The sequence below is a fragment of the Belonocnema kinseyi genome, chromosome 1 (assembly GCF_010883055.1).
Source record: "Belonocnema kinseyi isolate 2016_QV_RU_SX_M_011 chromosome 1, B_treatae_v1, whole genome shotgun sequence".
Taxonomy (NCBI): Eukaryota; Metazoa; Arthropoda; class Insecta; order Hymenoptera; family Cynipidae; genus Belonocnema; species Belonocnema kinseyi.
Genome location: NC_046657.1, coordinates 175,630,437 through 175,651,987, shown reverse-complemented (window position 1 = coordinate 175,651,987; position 21,551 = coordinate 175,630,437). Strand labels below are relative to the sequence as shown.

The window sequence follows — 21,551 nt, the reverse complement described above, 5'->3', positions numbered from 1 at the left end:
TTATTAAGTTCTGCAGACTTAAACTAGACGTTGAAAATTCCGCAAATGTGCGAAGGCTTTTAAATTTTACAATTTTGAATGTTTTAAAAATTTTATTTGCACTGCAATTTTTAACGTATGAATTTGCGAATATTCGTCTGAACACATTATATAAATTTAAAATCATTCAACTACCTAAAAAAGTTACTAAAGTTACTATTTTATATATTTTACATTTTTTAACGCCTTTAATTTGAAATTCGTGAACCTTCAGGGTTTTCAATTTTAAATTATTCTAAAATTAGTCTAATTTCATATATTAGTGTAAGAATGATCTTTATCCACAAAGACAATAAAAAAGTTTACAATAACCATTTTTTCAAATATTTGTTGTGGCAAAATATTTAAATTTGAGTTTTTTCAGATTCGGAAAACTGCATGCTAAGATTGCTAAGATTCATGCAGTGAAAATTCCTAGAATATTTCATAATTAATAACTGATCAATTGTTTATAAAAATATGTATTAATTTAGTTCGTTAATATATGTAACTATCTTATAGCGAATTCGGTTATCTTACTTCGGTATACCCCAAGAGCACTCCAGAGTATACCAGTGCAGGATAAACGAATAAGCTATTAGGCTCTCACCTTAGTCTGAAGTTATTTTTCTGGGAAAAACAATTTTACTCTACTTTAAACTTCCAAAATGTTCAGTTTGTTTATATAAAATTAAAGTTATATTTGGCTAAATATTATTAAACTTATATTATTTTTATGATTATTCGCTTAAATTTAGAAGATTAAGGTCAATACAGATGGGAAAAGACATAAAATTCGAATATTTTGAAACTAAAAATGTTTATTACAATTTTTCTTGTGAACTTTTAAATTATTTTTGTGATTTAATGTAATTTGTTATACAACAAGACTACCAATTGTTTAAACAATAGTTATTTCGGCTTTTCTGTTGTCCCCCCTAAAGAATGATAGCTCCCGGTTCCTTTTCTTTGAATGTCCATGCTCTCCGCACCCCACTCACTTACATTATTTAAATTACGCCACGCGTGGCTTGGCGAACGGGCCCCGAGACGATGTTTAGTCCCACGGCTAGTTCGTCTGTTGATTTAAGGGATGGGTAATGCTCAGTGAAAATTGATTCTTTATTCTACGATTTTAACTCTATGTGACGATTCCGATGAATAGAAGAATCGAAAGCGGGTTAACAAAATACTGCCAACCTTCATTGAGCGTGCGTGACGCTTGATAAGATAGAGACATACATATCCGAGGAACCATTTAAAAAGTGAGACAGTCAACACGAAGGCGGGAAACCCACCCAACGAAAAATACCTTCCATGAAATGACCGAAATGCCAATCTCCAATCACAGATAACCTTTAAGAAAGCGAAAATTTTTATTTTCTGTTAGCTCTGTGATCGGAATCGCAGACGATTCCAACAAAACATCGATTCCCTGGACTGAAGTCTCGGCTCCAAATAAGCGAAGAATCGAAGTAAAGAACGGATTCCTTCGAGGAAACCGACTTGGGCTTGATCTAAGAGTGGTGCCCAGCGAGCATCTCTCCGCATCCGAGTTTACACTCAGTCGGCTTCTAGAGGAGGCGTCGCTCATACTAGGATTGAAAAATGAGTTGCACTACACCCGCTATTGAGCAAGCAGGGCTCTTCGCAGGTTTCTCGCACCATCAAATATTAGTGCTATCCGGTTCGTGAAGGCCACATCGCCGAGTGTTCTTTTACTTGTATTGCGTTTCTCTTACGTTAATAACTTCCCCTTTTCATTGTGTTTCCCATGATTTTTACGTAATTAAAAAAGGTGCATCAGAACTTAGTATTTTTGTTATTGTTATGAGTTCCATCATTTATAACCTTCCAGTCCCAAAGGTTCGTCCTCCCCTCTTGATTTTTTAGCTAGGTTTGGTTGGGGGCGCTAGAAGAAGACGGATCATATCGTCGCCTCAACCGGATTTATACCCTTTGTGAGGGAGAATAAGTAGTCGCGGTCTTTACTTCTTTTACTCTTTGATGTTCAAAAACGAATTCTTTAATTCAAACCACTAGTCATGATTCTCACGTAGTATTAGAGCTTAATTTTTTTATAGGTACGGCACTGACTCAATATATAGGTTTTCTGAAGGATTTGTGAACGAAAGAAAGAAAAATTGTCGATTATCCGGGGTTGTGCGTGATCCTCGGACCAATAAAATGTTGAAAAATCAAATCTTTTATTGAGGAAATTATTATTTTCACGACAAATATGAATTTTGCGAAAGATATAAATCATTAGGCAGCAGACGACAGCATATGATTCAAATTTTTTATTCGACGTGGCACTTCGTATGAAAATACATTACGAAATAAAAAGTGTCGGTAACATTGGAATCTGGTCACGTGACCCATTCGTCACATGGCCTTAGGAAAAAATACAGAAAGAAAGTCACTATTAGCCGGAACTATTGCATTTGCACATTATAGAGCAAACATATTTCTGATACTATTCAACTCAATTATTATAAACCATTTTTTAGGTACTAGTGTTTCTTAGATAGAAAAAATTGTTTCACACTAGTTGCCAAACAAATGTTCCAACCGGCCGTTTCCTCGTGTACAAAATTTGTTTCTTCAATATTGTTGTAGTGACATTTCTTTTGATGATTAATTAACAGAATTGATTTAAAGTGTTTTTGCAAACAGTTTTTAAAACAGGTGCTAAGATTTATCATTTGTACATCCAAAAGAGACGTTTCTTTTACTGAAATTATCAGAAAATAAACTGTGATTCAAAAACTGAATATGGGACCCTAAATAACAATTTGCATAGTGGTTAGTAACAAGTTTTATAACAAAATGTTACAATCTGCATTTTGATTGCAGAAAGAACTGATTTCATCTTCAATCATTCTTGTCATGAGTTTAATTGTAGGGGAACGGCCAATTTTTGGGACCAATTTTTGCATTTTTAATTTTCTATTCTTAAACCAATGTTTTATGAGTATCAAATGAAAGAGCTTCAAGTTTTCACTATTTGCGATTATAAAAATAATTTTCTTGTTTCCTGAAAATCACATTCAGACATTTTTTTCGATTTTTCCAAAAATTGTGTAAATAGATCCACTTTACCCTACTAAGCAGGTACAGTGGACCACGAGGGCGGGTACAGTGATCCATCAGAGAAATCACTATGCAGCATATTTCAATAAGTTTCAATGTTTTGCGGTCTGGATATCTTTGTTAGATTACGTACGGGAAAAATTAAGACATACCGTTTTTTTACTTTCACAGATTAGGAATTTTTTAAAAATAATTATAATGCCATTAATTATTTTTACTTCCATCACCAGCTAACTTCACTTCGTAGACTGTAGAGTAGAAAATAAGGGACCAAATGTATTTGAAAAATAGTTTTTATTTTTTAATTACTATTTAATAAAATAATAAAATGATAATAATTACTGTTAATTACAAAAATATTACATAAATAAAGTGTTGTTCCATTCATTTGGTCCATTGTTTTCCCCTCAGCTTTTAACGAAGTGAAGTTAGATGATGGTTGAAGTGAGAATACCTAATTGTTCCCGACGATATTATGTATTCTTCGAGGTTCTATAATTAGTAAATGGTGGCTTGCTCCGCCAACTTGAAAAAAGGTGCCAAAAATCCGTTTTTTGAACTAACCTTTTTTAGTGCATCGGAAACTAAAAATAGTCATTTTCAAAATTGTAGAAAACTAAATTCTCTACAAATTTTATGCAGAACTTTTTTATATAAAGTGAATAGTTTCAGAGTTATACCCGGGTGAAGTGAGGTGTATTTCTTAGAATCATGTATACACTGCCCTTATGACCTGATAAAATCCTAGTTATGATCAGTTCCTATTGTAAACAAATTTAATTCACTTTTCGTACATACTAATTATTTTTAATAATTCTTATATAAATAAGATGAGTAAAAGAGAAATTATTTGCAGAAAATATGAAATATAATTGTATGAAAAGGAATGGTCAAGGCAAGGCCAAATTCCTGAAAGTGTTAAAAAATTCTGAGAACTTGAATCAGATTATTCAAGTTTTCAAGGAAGAAATTTGTTGTCCTGATAACATTGCTGCAGCTGGATCAAATCCGAACTAATTGCGGAGTTATAAAGAATCCATAAGACTGGAGATGGGAGTCAACTAAGGGTGGAATCACTACAGTCAGGGCAACGAAGGATCCTGGTCCAGAAGATCTTCTGAAATTCCTCTCCTGTCAATGTGAAAAAGGATGCGGCACAGCATGCAGCTGCAGAAGAGCAGGGTTGAAGTGCTCCATCATTTATATTCGCCACAATGAAGGTTTGTGTGAGAGCCATCCTGAAATCTTGGATGACTCAGATTATGGAGAAGCGAGACTATTGTCGACGAATTTTTTAAGGTATCGGAGATGACGAAGGCAGATAATGAAGGAGATAATGATTAAGAAGAAGAATAGACGTAAGAGGAGGAAGAAACTCGACTAATTCTTGTATTTTAAGAAGAAATTAGCGAACCTGTACCCTCAAGAAGAACGAGGCGGAAGATCAGAATGAACGAAAACTTAGAAATGACTGGAGAAGAATCGACGAGAGCGAGGAGATATATTTTGAAAAGATCAGAGATGAATTAAATGGTGATTAACTGATGATTTCAATGGTGGCGTGCAAACGAGTAGGAACGATTATTTTATTCAAATATGTTTCAATCTCTATGTAAATAATTCATACATGATGTGCGCAGAAGAAAGGGGGCTTACTTCTAAAAAAACAAAATCGAGGTTTTTACACCTTTCGATATTTTTTGAGCTGCTCCTTTTAAAGAAACCATCGAAAAAAAAATTTGAGCGTTATTATTGCTAATAGTTGAATTGTTAGGTACCCGAGAAATCTGGCTCTTGCTAGAGAGCTCGTGATTCCGCGAAACACCTCCCACCACTGACTACGATATTTCCGCGTCTCATATATACCCTGTCCGTGTTATAGTTGATTCGCCCTTTCTTCGGCGCACGTCACATATAATAATTTTTTTAAAATGTGTATGTGTGTGTGTTCACAATAATAATTGATCATAACTTGTATTTTAGTGTGTCATAAGGACAGTGCATATGTGATTCTAGGAAATACACCTCACATCACCCGAGCTTAAATTTGAAAATATTCACTTAATGTAAAAATGGTCTAGATGAAGTTTGTAGAGGATGTAGTCCTCGGCCATTATGAAACAAACTACTTTTGTTTTCCGATGAACAAAAAAAATGTATTTCCAAAAAACTGATTTTTAGCATCTTTTTTTTTCAAGTTGGCGGACCGAGTTGCCATTTTTTTTATTGTGCAAATTTATAATGTTTCTTAGAACACCAAAATGAAAGAAAAATGACACCAAATAACTTTTCCGGATTTAATGCAAGGTAAAACTACCTAGCGCCTGACTATAAGGAATCCAAATTACAAAGATTTACAATGATATTTCCAATTTTTTACAAGAAGTAGCAACACATAATCATTCGGCTGTGGATCCACTGTACCCGATAATGCAATGAATCACTGTATCGGCCGCACACTTTTTGAAATGCATTTTGTTTATTTATTACTGGTAATTCATATTTAAATAGTGCGCTCTATTACAATGTTCACATGTGTTACGGTAAACTAATAAATAACCATTCCCATTTTTTTAGACCCGCAAATCCCGCTTTGTAACAATGACGTATTTGACCAGTGTGCCAATTATTGTAAATTTCAGATGACTATTTCAATTGTGAATGCTCCTATACGTGAGCGAATTCAGTTCAGTGCGTCAGCACGCAAACGCTTCAACATTGGCCAATGCGTCCGAATTTGTGAGAGTAAAATGCACATTCGAATTCGTCCCAATTCGTCACAGCGATTCTCAGCAAATTTTGATTTATACAATTTAATCCGATAGAGGAAAACCAAATTGCTAGGTATATAGAAATTATTGTAAGTGATTAGTAAATTGCGCCGTAGCTCAGTGGGAACACTGTGTCTCTCAATTCATCTAAATGTGTATAAATTCGTTTAAACGAATCAGAAAATGGAATTCCTGCGCATTCAAAAATGTTGATTCGCCCCAATCCGCATAGATTTTTTCTTTTTTTTCTAAGTGTGCTCCCGCCACACATACTATTATATGTGTACGCGTGTGTATATATATGTTTCTGCATTTCAATGGTTGGTATTATTATTTCTTGTTGTTATCGTAAATTACTATCTGATGGCCCAATATTGCAGTTAAGCTTATTAGAACAATGATTGAAGAAGAAAAACACTTTTTTCTACGATCAAAAGACAGAATGTAATTTGATCGAATCTGTCGTTGTTTAGAAGAGAAGTGAGAAAAGTCTATTTCTCGACAAAAAAGTTTCTCGTGACCACAAAATTTGTTTAGCCCACATAAAACGCACAGGATGCTTTCCTAATAGAAGTACAAATTTATCAACAAAATTTTTTAAAAAATTATAGAGGTTTAAGGGCATGTGATACTTTGAAAATTGTCGATTTTACCAGTTTTAAGTTCCCCCGGCTTTTTTTCTAGAATAATACATACGAGGTGTGTTCAAAAAATAAGGTGACTTTATGGTTTTCTCAATAAATAATAATTTATTCCTCAATATTTATGTTGTCCCCTTCAAAGTAATACCCCTCAGATATAATACACTTGTGCCAACGCTTTTTCCAATCATCGAAGCACTTCTGATAATCATTCTGTGGTATAGCCTTGAGTTCTTTCAGCGATGCAGTTTTTATCTCCTCAGTCGTTGAAAATCGATGTCCTTTCATGGGTCTCTTCAGTTTAGAGAAAAGAAAAAAGTCACTAGGGGCCAAATCCGGTGAATATGGAGGCTGAGGCATGCCTGTGGTGCTGTTTTTGGTCAGAAAATCTTTCACAAGCACTTTCAAAATTAAGCAGTTTTGGAACAAATTTCGTTGACACACGTCTCATGCCCAAAACGTTCGGAAAGATAGCATGGCATGAGCCAACCGATATGCCAACATCTTCAGCAACTTCTCTGATGGTAATTCGGCTATTTTCCAACACCATATCTTCCACTGCTTGAACGTTTTCATCTGTTGTTGACGTGCTGGGACGTCCAGGGCGAGGTTCGTCTTCAACATTCTCTCGGCCTTCTTGGAACAGTTTTTACCACTTATACGTATTTTTCTTACTCAGCGTAGACTCACCTATGCAACTGTCAACATTTCAAGAGTTTTAGAGCACTGGATTCCATTTTTCACACAAAATTTAATGCAAACTCTTTGCTCCATTTTTTTCGAAAGAAGAAAATCGCCGAGCACACCAAACCCTTCTAACCTCTTACGCCTCTGGTTATGTGTGTTAAAATGATCGCGAGCGTTATTTCCAAACTACATAATACTTTTGGCCGAAAACTTTGGATTTACAAATAAACATAGTCACTAATCTCCCGGAACTAACTCAAAATAATGCACATGCATAAAATTTGTATTTAGCACAATAAATTTTTTTTGTTATTATCCCTCAAAAAAGATTTCGGGGACGTCCTTTATGATATTTCATAGCATCTCCAAATGCAATTTTTAACATTTTTCATTTTTGTGGAAAAAAAGCCTGGAGAACTGTACTCGATTCACCACACGACGAAGTATCACATTCCCTTAAAGACAGAAAAAACCAAAATATTCTAAGACTTGAAGTGTACCTAGCGCTGATTTGAAATGTATTCGGCCTGGTATTATTTTTCTTGTCCTACGTTTTTTTAAATTGAAAGATTGTATTATAGAAGCATTTATGAAATTAAGAACGCCTTGCTTCAATAGATATGATCTCCTTTGTAGGGATGAAACCATTTTTATCCTTAAATTTATATTTTAGAAAAATTCAAAACTAAGAAAATCTATTTTTACACATAACGCAGCTTAACGTAACCTCTAATATATATTTTTAAATAAAAAAAGTAAAACATTATTTTTTTACCAAAAGGAACGAAATGAATTAATTAACAGAGGTCCTATAATACGTATAAGCATATTTGGTGAACGAATAAGTTCAAGAGTGTACAGAAAATTGATGCGACTAATTTTTGTAAATATTGAATTTAATGTTATCACAATTTATAAAGAAACTGTTATATTCTGATCATGTAGAATACACATAAGGAGACGAAAGTAGTCTTAAAAAAATACATTTTAGAGATTTTTACATGTCAAGCATAATTATACTTAAAATTAATCCTTATTCTTTAATTGTGGTCTGGCACATGAAAAGGGCCTTTAAGGCCTCTTAAAAAAGATTATTTGTAAGTATAAGTGGGGGATGATACTAGGACCTATAGTGAATTTATTTTGAATTTATGCGGCTAGATGCCTCTATCCGTAACTCCACACTGGCCATCAGGGCCGTTTTCATGCGGACGCCCACATTTATTTTAAATAATTTTAAGCGTAAATAACTAGTTATTTTAATAGTTTAATAATTGTTTACTTTCGCTTGAGCTTATGTTTACATATTTAAATAAGTCCCTGTGTGAAAAATTACACTTACTCTTTCAATATACTTGGCGTGCAAATATTGCTCGTTTTTTATGATGTCTATATGCATGGCTTTAGTCTCCTTAATATGTGCCTTATGCCTATTCTTTATGATTCTAACGATTGGCAGGTCGGCATCAAGACCTGTAAATGCTCATCAATAGGTCATATAAAAACTTTGCTGTTTAAATTTAAAATTGAGAAACTTTCAGCTATTAATTTGTGATAAAATAGCACGATTGAAAAATAAAATAAAAATAAAAAGTGAGAATTTTTCCTATAACTTATAAGCATATACGAAGGAGACAAATTTCAATTCGCGCCCCTTTCAATATGAATTTTCAAATCGAAGTATCTAAAACTGTTATAAATGAAAATTATAAGAATAAATGAATAATAAATCATAGCAAATGACAACAATTATTAATAATAATCATAATAAACAATACTACTTATTAATCATCATAATTAATAATAATTATTGTTAATAATAATCTTAATCAATAATAATAAATCATTTATGAATAAATTAATAGTTCAATAAATTATTACATTAAATCCCAATTATTAATAGACGGAAAGTAATCATGTGAAAAAGCTCTTGTTACTGTTTAATTAAATATTTATTTGACAAAGACCATTAAGATTAGTTAACCGTAACAATTTACATAGTTTCAAAGGTTTCGGAAAGGACCTTTCAGCACGTGCGACGCAAACAGGTAAAGTAAGGAGGATTTGCAAATCAACGTGAGTATTTGGATAAACCTGGGGCGTGAGTCGCCATGCAAATGCACTGTGTGAGTTTTGTGAAGGACGGCAGAAGATGAAACACTGACGTCACGAGCGTCATGCTCTACATTTGAATGGCAGCTGATAAAATACATGGGAGATGTAGTATTTTTCTCAGTTTTTGTAATATTTTGAACATTTGTGGATATTTTAAAAACTTTGAGCTTGAATTAAGTCAAGATTAACTGTTTCTAGAATTTAAAAAAATATATCGAGCATTAAAAAATATTCCTTAAAAACACTAGAAATGTCTTTTAAAGGATTTTAATATTCAAGCGGAGTAAAATACTAAAATATAAAGAATACGTCTTCAAGGCAAATAAACTTTAAGTTCTAAAATGTCAATATAAATAACAGTTTTTATATGTTTACTTACTTGAATGATTCTAATGTATTATTACATTATAATAAAAATACACAAGAAATTGTCATTTTTAATATTTAGTATATTGTATTAATCGTCAAGATAGTGAAAAGATTATCAGTATGAAAGCTGTTAAGTTTACTTTAAATTTAGTCATATATTTATTTGAAAATTGGATTAAAATATGGAGATATGAATTAAATATGGACTAAAGATATCGATGTATCGATCCGAACTGTCGAGCAGGGTACGACTGAACCTGTTCGAACGGAGTAAAAAGTATTTTTCTCCGTTCCAAAAAATGAGGTTGAACGTTGGCAACAAGCAATTAAGTGTGAAAAAAGGATTTCATTATTTAACCTGGACATTCAGTGTGTGAAGATCCCTTTTTGAAAGATTAGATAATTTGTAAAAAGTAAGTTTTAGCTCCTGATTGAATGGTTATTGCGGTAAATATTACGATTTCTTTACACCGATGTCCTTTAACCTAAAATAACCGAATAAAAAACTTGCATCATCGTAGGTGCTCTAAAGGAGCGCAGACTCCAAAGCCTCCTCGCTATGCATTTTTCTCATGCATCTTGGGAGATGAGAGAAGGACACGGGCTATAAAAAGAGCCACATCGTCCAAAATCTTTATTTAGTTTTTGCGAGGCAACTCGCAGAGCTTCCTTGGAAGAGAGTATTCTCTCTCTCTCTCTCTCTCTCTTCTAAGACTTGATATAGTAGACTTGGAAGAAATTCTATTTTTACTCTATTTAAGAAAAAGCTATTTCCTTTGAGGAGTGGACAGATGTAAATTCGTCTAAAACCAGTCGGTAGAAGGTTATATCTTTTAAACAGAGCTCTGCTAGTGTTTATTCGGAATCTCTGATTTTTCTCAAGGTGTCTTACGCGTTTTCTCATTTAAAGAGCTAGAGGCACCCGGTCTAAAACTATCTTCTTAGTTTTATAAAAATTTACTGCAACTACAGACGTAACGGTCGGGATAAATTTCCCGTCACCGAGACCAAGAGGTTGTGCAGCAAAAGTTGATTACCCGCCAACCATCCTTAAGCCCGATACACACATTCGGCATTCGCAGAATGCCGAATATTCGCTATTGGCCGAGCAATGACTACCCGAATGTTCGGCGAGTGGCGAGCATACCCGAACACAGGCATCCATATATTCGTACATTGCCAAGTACCGACTCGACTTGGATATGACGAACATTCGTCTTTCAGTCATCGTCAGCAGTAGTCGAGAGTAGGAAGCACCAAGAAAAAAACTTACTTTTTAGGTAACTTGAAGTTACTTTATCTAGTAACTGTAACCAGTTACAGTTTCAAGTAACGTAACTATAACTAGTTACTTTTTCGTTAAGTAACGTAACTTGAACTAGTTAATTAAAAAAAGTAACTTACCCAATGCTGATATACACACTGTTCAAGAGTTAAATCGAGCAATCTTATTTTAATATTATGTACTCATAAATAATATGCCACGTAATAATTTCGTGTAGTTTATAAAGCCTTAGCTTCATACAAAAGTAACGAAAAAATCTATTATAATATTATTGATTTGCTAATAAATTAACAAAAGAATCATAAATTTAGAAGCATTAACAAATCATAACTAAATGATAAAATGAATACAAGTTTTCATACAAAAATGTTTAAAACGCTTTTAATTTTTTTGTTCGAAATTTTCAAAAATCTACACTGCTGTAAAATTTTTGAAATCTTTTAAGGTTTTCAATTATTTCTTAATCTTTTGCATGGAAAATTGCACGAATTTTATTATTTTGTTATGATTAGTTAATGTTTCTAAATTATATATTTTTGGTCAATTCATTAACGAATTAATAATATTTTAATAGAATTTTTCGTTACTTTTGTACGAAGCCAATGCTTTATAAACTATACGAAATTATTACGTTAACCAAAAACCATAGAAAATTTCATAAAATTTATTATTTCGTTATGATAAGTTGATGTTTCTAAATTAATTTTTATTTTGTTGATTTATTTAAAAATGTTAATAAATTAATCTTTCTAAATTAATTGTTCTTTGGCAGAATTGTGAAAATATTGTTACTTTTGGACGAAGCCAAGGCTTTATAAATTATACGAAATTATTACGTTAACCAAAAACCACGGAAAATTCCATAAAATTTATTATTTCGTTATGATCAGTTAATGTTTAATGAATCAATAATTTTCATTTTTAAGAGTAAATTTTCAATTAAAAGAATTAAAAAATGCATAACAAAAGAATCATTAATTTAGAAACATTAAAAAATGTTAAGAAACAATTCAACATTATTTATTTCTAAACAAATAACTAACATAAATAGTAATATGTACTGACTTAAAGCAATGATGTTTCGCCGAATACCCACGAATGTGCGGACGCCCTCAAAAATTGCACTTGCTCGTCTATATTCGCGAAAGTGCTCGCGTTGGAAGCTCGCCTAGTAGTGGAGAGCACGAATGCCGAATGTTCGCCTCGGCTAGTCCCATCCACACTACGGGTATTCGCCGAACATTTGCTCGGCATTCGGCGAATGCCGAATGTGTGTATCGGGCTTTAGCTTCTTAAGAGTGGACAATCGTAAATTCGATTGCAACCTGTCCAAAAAGCGGCTAAGTCTCGTTTTCAGGTAAAGAGATTTTGACAGATTTTGAAGCCCAAGAGGCTATTTTGGAAAATCGGAAGTATTCTCCTTGAGAATCTCTCTCTTTCGGAAGAGCCGCGTCTCTGTCCCTCTTTAAAGTTAATCCTTTGCACCTGGAGTCCGAAGGTATCTCGACTCCGGCCTGCTTCCACGCGTCAGGTGTGACATCCTTTTATGGTGGACACCTTATTATAATAATCACGGTGATTAGCGTAGGGCTTCTGACCCTTTTTTTAAATGAGTTTTTACTGCATTACCTAAAAGGTGTGAAAATTTTGTCTTTGTGTATAATTCTTGAAATTATTACTGGATCAGTAGAATCAATGTAGTAGAAATGTCAATGACCATCGACAAAAATATTATACAATAGGATCTAAACGACCAACAAATTTTGGATGAGTAAATCTTCGTGTTTAGTGCCAAAGATCATTATAGTTTCTTTTAGAGAACTCGAATCGCTCTCGTGCGTTATAGTAATTAAAATTAGTAGATCGATTGGTTGGATATCGACTATTTTTAAGGTGTACGAACCAATAGTTAATTAAAATTTAAATGTAAAATTTAGCTAGAAAATAGGGGAAAAATATGTAGAGTTAGAATAGGGTTTTCTGAATAAATCGTGTTTTATTAAAGAAATTTGATGCCTTACTCCGTCGACCCCTTCAACAGTATTGAATGCAAGTATTAAACTATATTATAATTGTAAAGTAATGATTTTCTAGCAGTCATAATGGTAAAAGAAATCTAAATTAAAACTAGGGGTTTCGCCATCTCAATTTCCAAACTGCCCTGGTCATTGTTTGACGGCTGACTTTTTCATTAGACATTTCAGAATCCTTCGTTAAAAAATCGCGCGTTATTAGACGGCGGGGGTTTTTTTAGCAACCTTCGAACAATGCTCGGGGCAGTTTCGAAATTGAGATTTCGAAACCCCTGGTTTAAATTTAGGTTTATCATACCATTCGGACAGCAAAAAAAAATTAGGCCACCATTTTTATTTACTTGAATACTTAAATTTATTAATAAACTAATGTAATTGTACATAAATGTTGAAACTCGGCGATAATTCAACACTGTCATTAATGTTACTTTTACATTTTTATTACAGTTTGTAAGGGTCTTGAAATATTTTTTAAATTACAAAAACTATTGAAACTATAATTTCACACACTATCACAATAATCTAAAAGTTTAGTAACAAGAATATATTAAGATATGAAAATCAATGTTGTCATAAAATCGTCAGACCCACTCGATTATTTTAGGTTCAAGGACATCGCGGTAAACAAATCGTAATACTTAACGCACTAACCCTTCCATCAGAAGCTAAGACTTCCCTTTTCCAAATTATCTGATCCTTTAAAAAGTTATCTTCACACACTACGTGTCCAGGTTTAACAATTAAATCCTTTTTGGCACGCTTAATTGCTTGTTGTCAACCTTCAACTTTCATCGATGTCCACCCATTTTGATTACATATTTAACTGTAAATGAATAAAATACGCCAAAAAGGCGATAGAGTTATGACATTTCACAAGTTTCTGCATGCAAAATAATAACAGACAACGGGCAGACCGGGCGTCGCAGTGGTGGCGCCAATGTTTCAAGACTCGCCGCTCTTCACAAAACTGACTCGCGCCTCTAATGCAAAAGCGAAAATCGTGTCACCCCCCCTGGATAAACTGACGTTAGGCAGTTTTCATAAATGTAATTTAATACCTCAACCGTTGACATTTTCGCAGTAATGTACAGCAGAAAAACACTGAGCTCATCTCGTAAAGCCATCGCATCGGTTTCGAGCTCATTCTGCAACTTCATCACTTGCAGCTAGAACAATCTCTCGTGCATCACCGCTTTTTATTTAAATATTTAAATAATTATTTTTGTTTTTTTCTCTTTAATCGCGTTCCGCTTTTCGCTTGCGATAGTAAGCATCTGCGAGGCGCTTCGCTTTGCGACCAGACATCTAAAAATATGAAAACTTTTTTTTCATACGATGTGAACTTCAGAACATTTTGTTCTGAATGAATTCTCCTCTATCTTTTCGATCGTTACTCTCCACATGTGCTCTAGCCAATTGTTGTCTCCGTAATTATGGTTCGCTTGCCAACAGCCATTATGCATAAGAAACTACTGTTTTGCTGATACCTGCACTAAGTATTACACTTTATTCTGACCTTAGACTTTCTTAGAATATAATTTGGGAAAAATTGAGAGCTTAGACAGGGGCAGAATTTAGATTGGACTGGATTTTTAGTATGCAGGTGTTTATAATTTTCATTCATAATTTTATAGGAGTGGACATGGCATCCGATGTGATATCGCAGTACGTGAAAGTCGTGGAAAGCGCTGGCACTGACTCGTGCCCCGTATGTCTTGGCCTTCCTGAGCCCTTGACAGTAGAATTGACACGTTGTAGACACAGATTACATTTGGCGTGCCTTAACGCTATGTTAAATACTCAGCAGCATCCCATGTATATTCAGTGTCCCGTATGTAGATTGATATACGGTGAGAAGAGAGGTAACCAGCCACCTGGAAGCATGAACTGGACTAGAATTCCACGCTCACTTCCTGGTTTCTCAAATACAAATACTATCCAGATTACTTACGAGTAAGTTTGATTGATCACCAGGTAGGTCATGTTCGAGATTTTATTTAACATATTTGTTCTGAGAACGTTTTCAAGGTCGTCAGTTTTTCGACCCAAATGAATCTCCAAAATTTTCAAGAAAGTACTATCATTTAGCGTAATGTGTATACTGTATATATGTCGTAGTTGCCTGGTTTATTTAGATCAGACATATCAACTTAGGATAAATTCACTTCAGGAACACGTGATTCACTTCCACCTCCATTTCTTTTGAAGAGCGGAAGTAATGGTAGAGCCGTGTGGTCATCTCTATCTAGTGACGTCGCGTGGCCCCGTAGATACGAAATATTTGTAGGGATTTCAGGGAGGGTGGGTGGGAGGGGGGCCACTTTTCAATAAAAACTTTTTAAAGCAACTAGAGTTTAATTCTTTTGTTTCAGTATGTTTACATTTATTTTTATTTAATGCAATTGAAAACAAAAGTTGACAAATAGCTTCTTTTTTGTACATTGTTCATTATTTTAATATCACGGTTTTGTAAATTTTACAATGTACAAGATAGAAATACATGGTAAATTTTTCTTTTTAACTACCTTGGCTGAAAATAAATGTAAACGTACTGAAGTAGGATAATTAAAAATCTAGTTGATATTAAAATATAATATTGAAAAGTTAGTTGCTTTGAAGCACCTCTACAGATATTTCGTATTTACGGAGCAAAAATCGCCACGCGGCTGTACCACTACTTCCGCTTTTCATAAGAAATTTTTAAAAGTATAAGTCACTTGAAGATTTCATCCATAGCACATGAAAACGTAAATTTAATGTATATCTAATTTTTATTTATTGTGTCAAACGCATCGCGTATACGCATCGCCCAAGTCGTTCGAACGAGAATGTCGAGTTAAAAAAATTTAGTGTCGCCGATAACCTACGAGCATCTATGCGATGCCGTGAAGCCCAGCTGGATGTGTCTTGATCGACTTTCCAATGGATTAACCACGTTGATTTAAAGTTGAGTCGATCTGAATACATCCAGTTGGGCAGCACGGCGTCGCAAAGACGTACGTGACTTATCGGCGACTCTCTGCTTTGTTTGTCGACATTCTCGTTCGAACGCCATGGGCGACGCGTATACGCTCACAAAAAGTCGCCCATAGAACCAGAAACACAAAACTTATCGTAGAAACTTTTTATCGAGTTTTTTTGAGGCGGTGTTCTCCAGGAATTTTTCTTTCGAAACGCACGCTGAGTTGTCACAACCGAGTAGGAAAAAGTTATGCGGCATTGAAACAGATGAGTACATCTTGGGACAACCTGCATATTTAAAAAGTTTTTTAATTTGAGTTCATATTTTTACAGGTATGTGAGTCTATTTCTTAACCCGGCCAATTATAAACTTATAACTTAAAAAGTCTAATAATAAAAAAGTGTTTCGTAATTATATCTACTAAGATTTGTTATTCCATTTTCAATACTTTATATGTTAATTTTTACTAGTACGTATTTTTATTTAGCAGTAAAAGTTGTCATTCAATATAATATATAGTTTTAGGTCATTCGAATTGTGTATTTACAGACGATTTATAATAAATAACCCCAGTCTGCCATCACGCAGTGAGTACCGGGCAAATCGAGGAACGTGTTTTAAAGCAGGAGTGCAATCTGGTTCGAGACGTTATTTAAGTTCACCTCGTTACAACAAATACATTTTTCAGTAGATATTTCTTGGATTCTGTTTTCTTCTAAAAAAACTTCGTCGAGCATATTAATTTTTTCTGATACGCTTCACATTGTCAATGCGATACCATTATGAAGTAAATGAAAATGGAAAAAGGCCTTTTTGAAGTTGACTGTTTTCTTCTTTCGTTCATATATAACTCTTCCTTTTTTCACTATTTTAGTTGGTGTAAAAGTTACAATAAAATATTTATTCTAAATCACATAGTAAATGTTTACTTTTTAGTAAGTCTTAATCAAAATTTGTTAGTAAATCGATAAACTTACCATTTAACATGCATCATTTGAACTCTGAACTCATTTTTTCCCCTGGAATTAAATAATATTAACCGCCTCAGAACTCTGCCCACCAACTGGGTCGCCATTGACGTGGCACGTATAATTAAGGCAAGTTTTTTCGAAGACAAATGTTCGAAATATGGAGCCATGGGCCTGAAAATTAGGAGAAAAATAAGCCGCACACAAGCTGCATAGAACCATAGTAACTTTGCTTCTGTATTATGTTTGGCAATAATGTAATTGCAGTCAAGTTTAATGAGTGGCGAAAATGTGATTTCGTAATTAGGCGAAATTTAAACATTTGCTTTGCAAAATAAACATGCTTTTTGGAAACAGCAAAGAAAACTACTTTGGGAAGTCTCTGGATTATTTCTTAACACTTTTTTTACTATTTTACAAAATCGTCAAATCAAATTTTTCTCTACTGTAGATTAATCGACAGACTCAAGATGATTGTATTAAACTCTTATAAGTCTAAAAATAAATCACAATTTGTTATGAATAAAAGAAGGTTTGCGATCCTACATGACTCACGATAGTGATTGCCGCGTACGTGAAAAATGTTGATGACTTGAGTTTTTAATTGTAACTCCTGTAAGTAAAATCGTTAACGTGGCTTTTTTACGTTGTAATATTGACTAAATTTCACATAAAATGCATTTAGAGTTCAAATGAAGAATGTTAAGTGGTAAATTTAGCCATTTACTTTTTCCTATGTAGACTTTTTAAATGCTTATATTTATAATTGTTTGAATTGCGGGATAAAAATACAAATGTTTGCCGACAAAACATATAAAAATACGAAGTTAAATGCAATTTCTTTAAGTATATGACTGAAAATCTGTCTTTTTCTTATTTTATAAAAGTATATTTTATTAATTAGGTGAATAAGTCAAAATAAAGTGTTTTAGCCATTTAATGTGTGTTTCCCTTATAAGGTCTCTATACCTCTCTTTCTTTTCATCCTCCTTGGCTATGATGTTTATGTCAGCTAGTGCCGAAAATTCGATAAAGAACATGGTTCGCTTCTCGACGTCAAGGAGAACTATGTCTGACCTCGAGTTTGCAACAGAAATAATTGTCGAGAATATAAAGTTCCATTGTATGCGGCACTTCTCATTCTCAACAATTGATTCTATTTCCCTAGGAGGTTTTATCGGACCGATATTAAGGTTAATGCCGCAAGAGTGACAGAGATGGTAATAATGTACTCTTAGTGCCGTATTGTGCTTTTGAAAGTAGGTCTGATGCTCCACATTTCTGTGAAAGATACCGTGCATTTTTTGTCAAGGAACTATTCACGGAAGTTTTTCTCCAGTGCTTTGTTAATCCGAGCTTTCAGGAGTGAGTACTCGAGTTAGATAATATTTGAGGCATTTTGCTCACCCCTGATACTGAAGTTAAGTCCGAGTGTTACAACAGCCTCCTCCACTGCTTTATACAGAAACGCTTCTTTGTCCACTTCTTCGTGCTTCCTGACCATTTTAAGAAGAGGATCTCGTCCATTTGCGACTATATGCACTGTACCCAGAATAATCCTGTTGAGAAGACATTCAGTATTCCGCGACCACCTTGACGGCGTGAGATGTAGTGTCGCGGGACATAAGGCGTAAGGTGCCTGCTTTTGTTAATGTGCATAAACATTCGTGACCCAATATCAAGAGATCCGAGTTCGTCCTTCTTCCATGGGACCGCTTCGAGTTATTAAAGTACTACTGGCACGGTAAGCATGTTCGTTGCAGAAACTTTGTTCCTCGCCGACATTTCTGAAGACTTCATGTGCCAGAAGGGACGTTTGAATCTGCATTGGAGAGTATCCTTTATAGATGTCACATCCTGAATGTGGTTCTATGGCACGCCCAGGTATGTATAGGTGTCTCCAGCGCAAATGTGTCATATAAAGCTTCTATCATCGAGCTCAGGGTCTTCAGGGATTTCCATTTCAATTTATTTAGTTTATCGTTCGACAATGCCTAGAGCTACATGTAGTTGCTCTTTATTTTGAGCATTGATCTTACTTGGCAATAATATAGTGGCAATAATGTAAGGCAAAAAGGAGTGTATTCATGGTGTCGCCCTGAAAGACACCTCTCTGAAAGGTGACCTTGTTAGTTGCCACACAATTTTTTCCAGTTTAGATAGTATGTCTGGTTTTACAAAGCGGCATCAATCTCTCTATGCACCTCACGATGTGCGGATGAACATTTGAATCTTTCCAAAAGACAGATGATTAGTGTATGGGAAGTCGAGTCGAAAGCTTTTCAATAATCAATCCAGTCCATCGATGGGTCACGCTATTAGGATGCTGCATCTTTGCAGATACATCTATAGATGAGCAGGTTCTCCCGACATCTTGCTACCCTTTTCTTTGAGCCGCGTATTTCATACATTTCTTGCCACACACATCCGATTGTCCGAAAAATCCTATCATTTAGGGTGGCTGTAAAGATCTTATACAGTGTGTTCAGACAAGAGATTGGCCTATCATTCTTCGGGTCAGATAATTTGCCCATTTTCGGCAGGAGTACTGTGCGCCTTTTCACCAACCACTCCGCAATTGGCTCTTCCGACTTGAAATATGGGGTAAAGATGCGGGCCAGATGCTGGAGGGTTAAAGAAAACTTCTTCCAGCGGAATAGTTCTTTATACATCTTAACACTGTTTTCACCTCCTCGGTAGTGATGGGTGGGCATTCTTCCTCAGGTGTGATGAGGGCATCGCACAGCGCCTGGAAGCTATTTATGTTCTCTAAGTCTTCATCCAGTCTATTCTGAACTTCGTAGACTTGTCACTAAAATGCTTTGACCTCTTCTGGTTTAGGCGGGTGGTTGATAGTAACTGGAGGGTCTTGGAAGAGTCGGTAATGGATCAGAGAGAAACTGTTGATTTTCTCGGACCCATCTCTCTCTCCGCTCTAGACTTCTCTTAGCGTCAGATATTATCCGTATTTTGTCAACAATATGCTGCCTGATAGTCAGCATCTTTGAGTTTTTAAGTGTGTGATAACGGATCCGGAGTTCGTGCGTAAACTTTCGATCCTTGGCGGTAAAATTCCTACCAAATGTTATGTAGTCTATCACATTCTGAATGCGGGACGCGTACTGTCTTACGCAGCGTATCTTTCTGGCGAGTTGGTGCATTCGTCTTTTAGTCTTATGATCAACCGTTGGTTTTGTTTTACGGTTCACATCGGCCAAAGCTCTCGCTGCATTATACACACAACAAATGATATTCCAGAGGTCGGATTCTTCAGATAAATCTCCACGAAGCTTGTTATTCATTTCAGCCAGGTCTTTATAATTCCAAAGATGAAGCTCTGGTGGGAGATTCTGCGGCCCGAGCTCCCCGTAACAACAAAAAATATACTTTTGAAAATTGGCCTATCTATAAGAAAAAAGGAACCATTTTATATTTCTAAAGATCTGACGTGTGCGCGCGCGCGCGCGCGCGCGTGTGTGTGTGTGTGTGTGTGTGTGTGTGAAGAAAAAAATAGTTTAAACCGATTTCGTCAACAACAAAAATATATTTTGGAAATGTATTAAAAATAAATTGAAAAAAAAATAATGGTAAGCATAGCTATTCAAAATACTTATGTATGAAGAAAACAAACCTTTTTTTTCTTCGCCAAGAGTTATTTGCTCTTCATAAAAGCAATACATATTACCAACAAATATTTGTCGGAATCATTTTGTATCATTTTCTTTTTAAAAAGTTACTTTGCTTAGTTTGAGTTTAAATTCGCGGCCGTCTATGTAAGTTCGCTGGCGCCTTATAACGAGTGGTAAACTCTTCCATAGTCCGTCATGTATTCGGGTACAAGTTCTGCAAAAATTCAAATATAATAAATAAAAAAAAGCTTTCCTTATAGAAATTGTAAATCAAAGTTAATAGTTAATTCTGATGATCAGTTTCTCAGCAAAAAACTGCACTTTGATTTTACAATATTTTAGTGAAAAACTCCTCAGATTTTTTTCTTGAATATTGAAAAAAGTGCTCGTCTTCGAAAAAAAGTGGATTTTAATTTCGACTTTGCTAAATCGAGGTCAAATTTTGGAATGTACAAAAAATACTTCTAACTGATCGAAAAAACATGAATGAATATATCTCAAAAATGCCTAAACTAATTTTTTTTAAAATTATTTATAAAAGCATAAAATATTCGCACAGCACTGAGTATCCACACGAAAATTCACTCCGCCTAACTGAGCTACTATTTGACAAAACAGGAAATATTTTTTTGTAAAATTACCATCTAGCAGGACAACCCGTAACCTAAACTTGATCCTGATCGGACATATCCAATTTTCGGGTTGGCATATTTAGGAAATAATGCCCCCATATGCATGCTAAGGAACGTTTTTATGGTACTAATTTGTATCATTACACAACATTTATTTTCTTGAACAACGTTTAAAAAAAATTTAGAACTGCAAACGCTTGTTCGTGTTCCCAAATTTTCAACTTGATACTGGCAAAGATAGGAATCAGGTCTACTATTGGTCGCTCTAAACGGATTTGAAAGTTTAAAACAAAAGAAATTATCGTAAAATGATTTGATGAAGCAAATCAATCCTTTCTTCGACCGTTG

General features: G+C 34.5%; 1 protein-coding gene across 4 annotated transcripts in view; it reads left to right on the top strand.

The window, feature by feature from the left end:
- The window catches only part of LOC117173977 (protein deltex), a 130,996-nt gene that overhangs the window by 76,157 nt on the left and 33,288 nt on the right, over nucleotides 1-21,551 (top strand). For 2 of the 4 annotated variants that reach the window (XM_033362735.1, XM_033362683.1), the window contains exon 6: nucleotides 14,647-14,965. In XM_033362735.1, coding sequence (XP_033218626.1) covers nucleotides 14,647-14,965 — 319 coding nt within the window. Of the gene's footprint in view, nucleotides 1-14,646; nucleotides 14,966-16,145; nucleotides 16,307-16,493; nucleotides 17,764-21,551 lie in introns of those variants that run through there. The other 2 variants (XM_033362823.1, XM_033362912.1) reach the window with 2 other exon arrangements.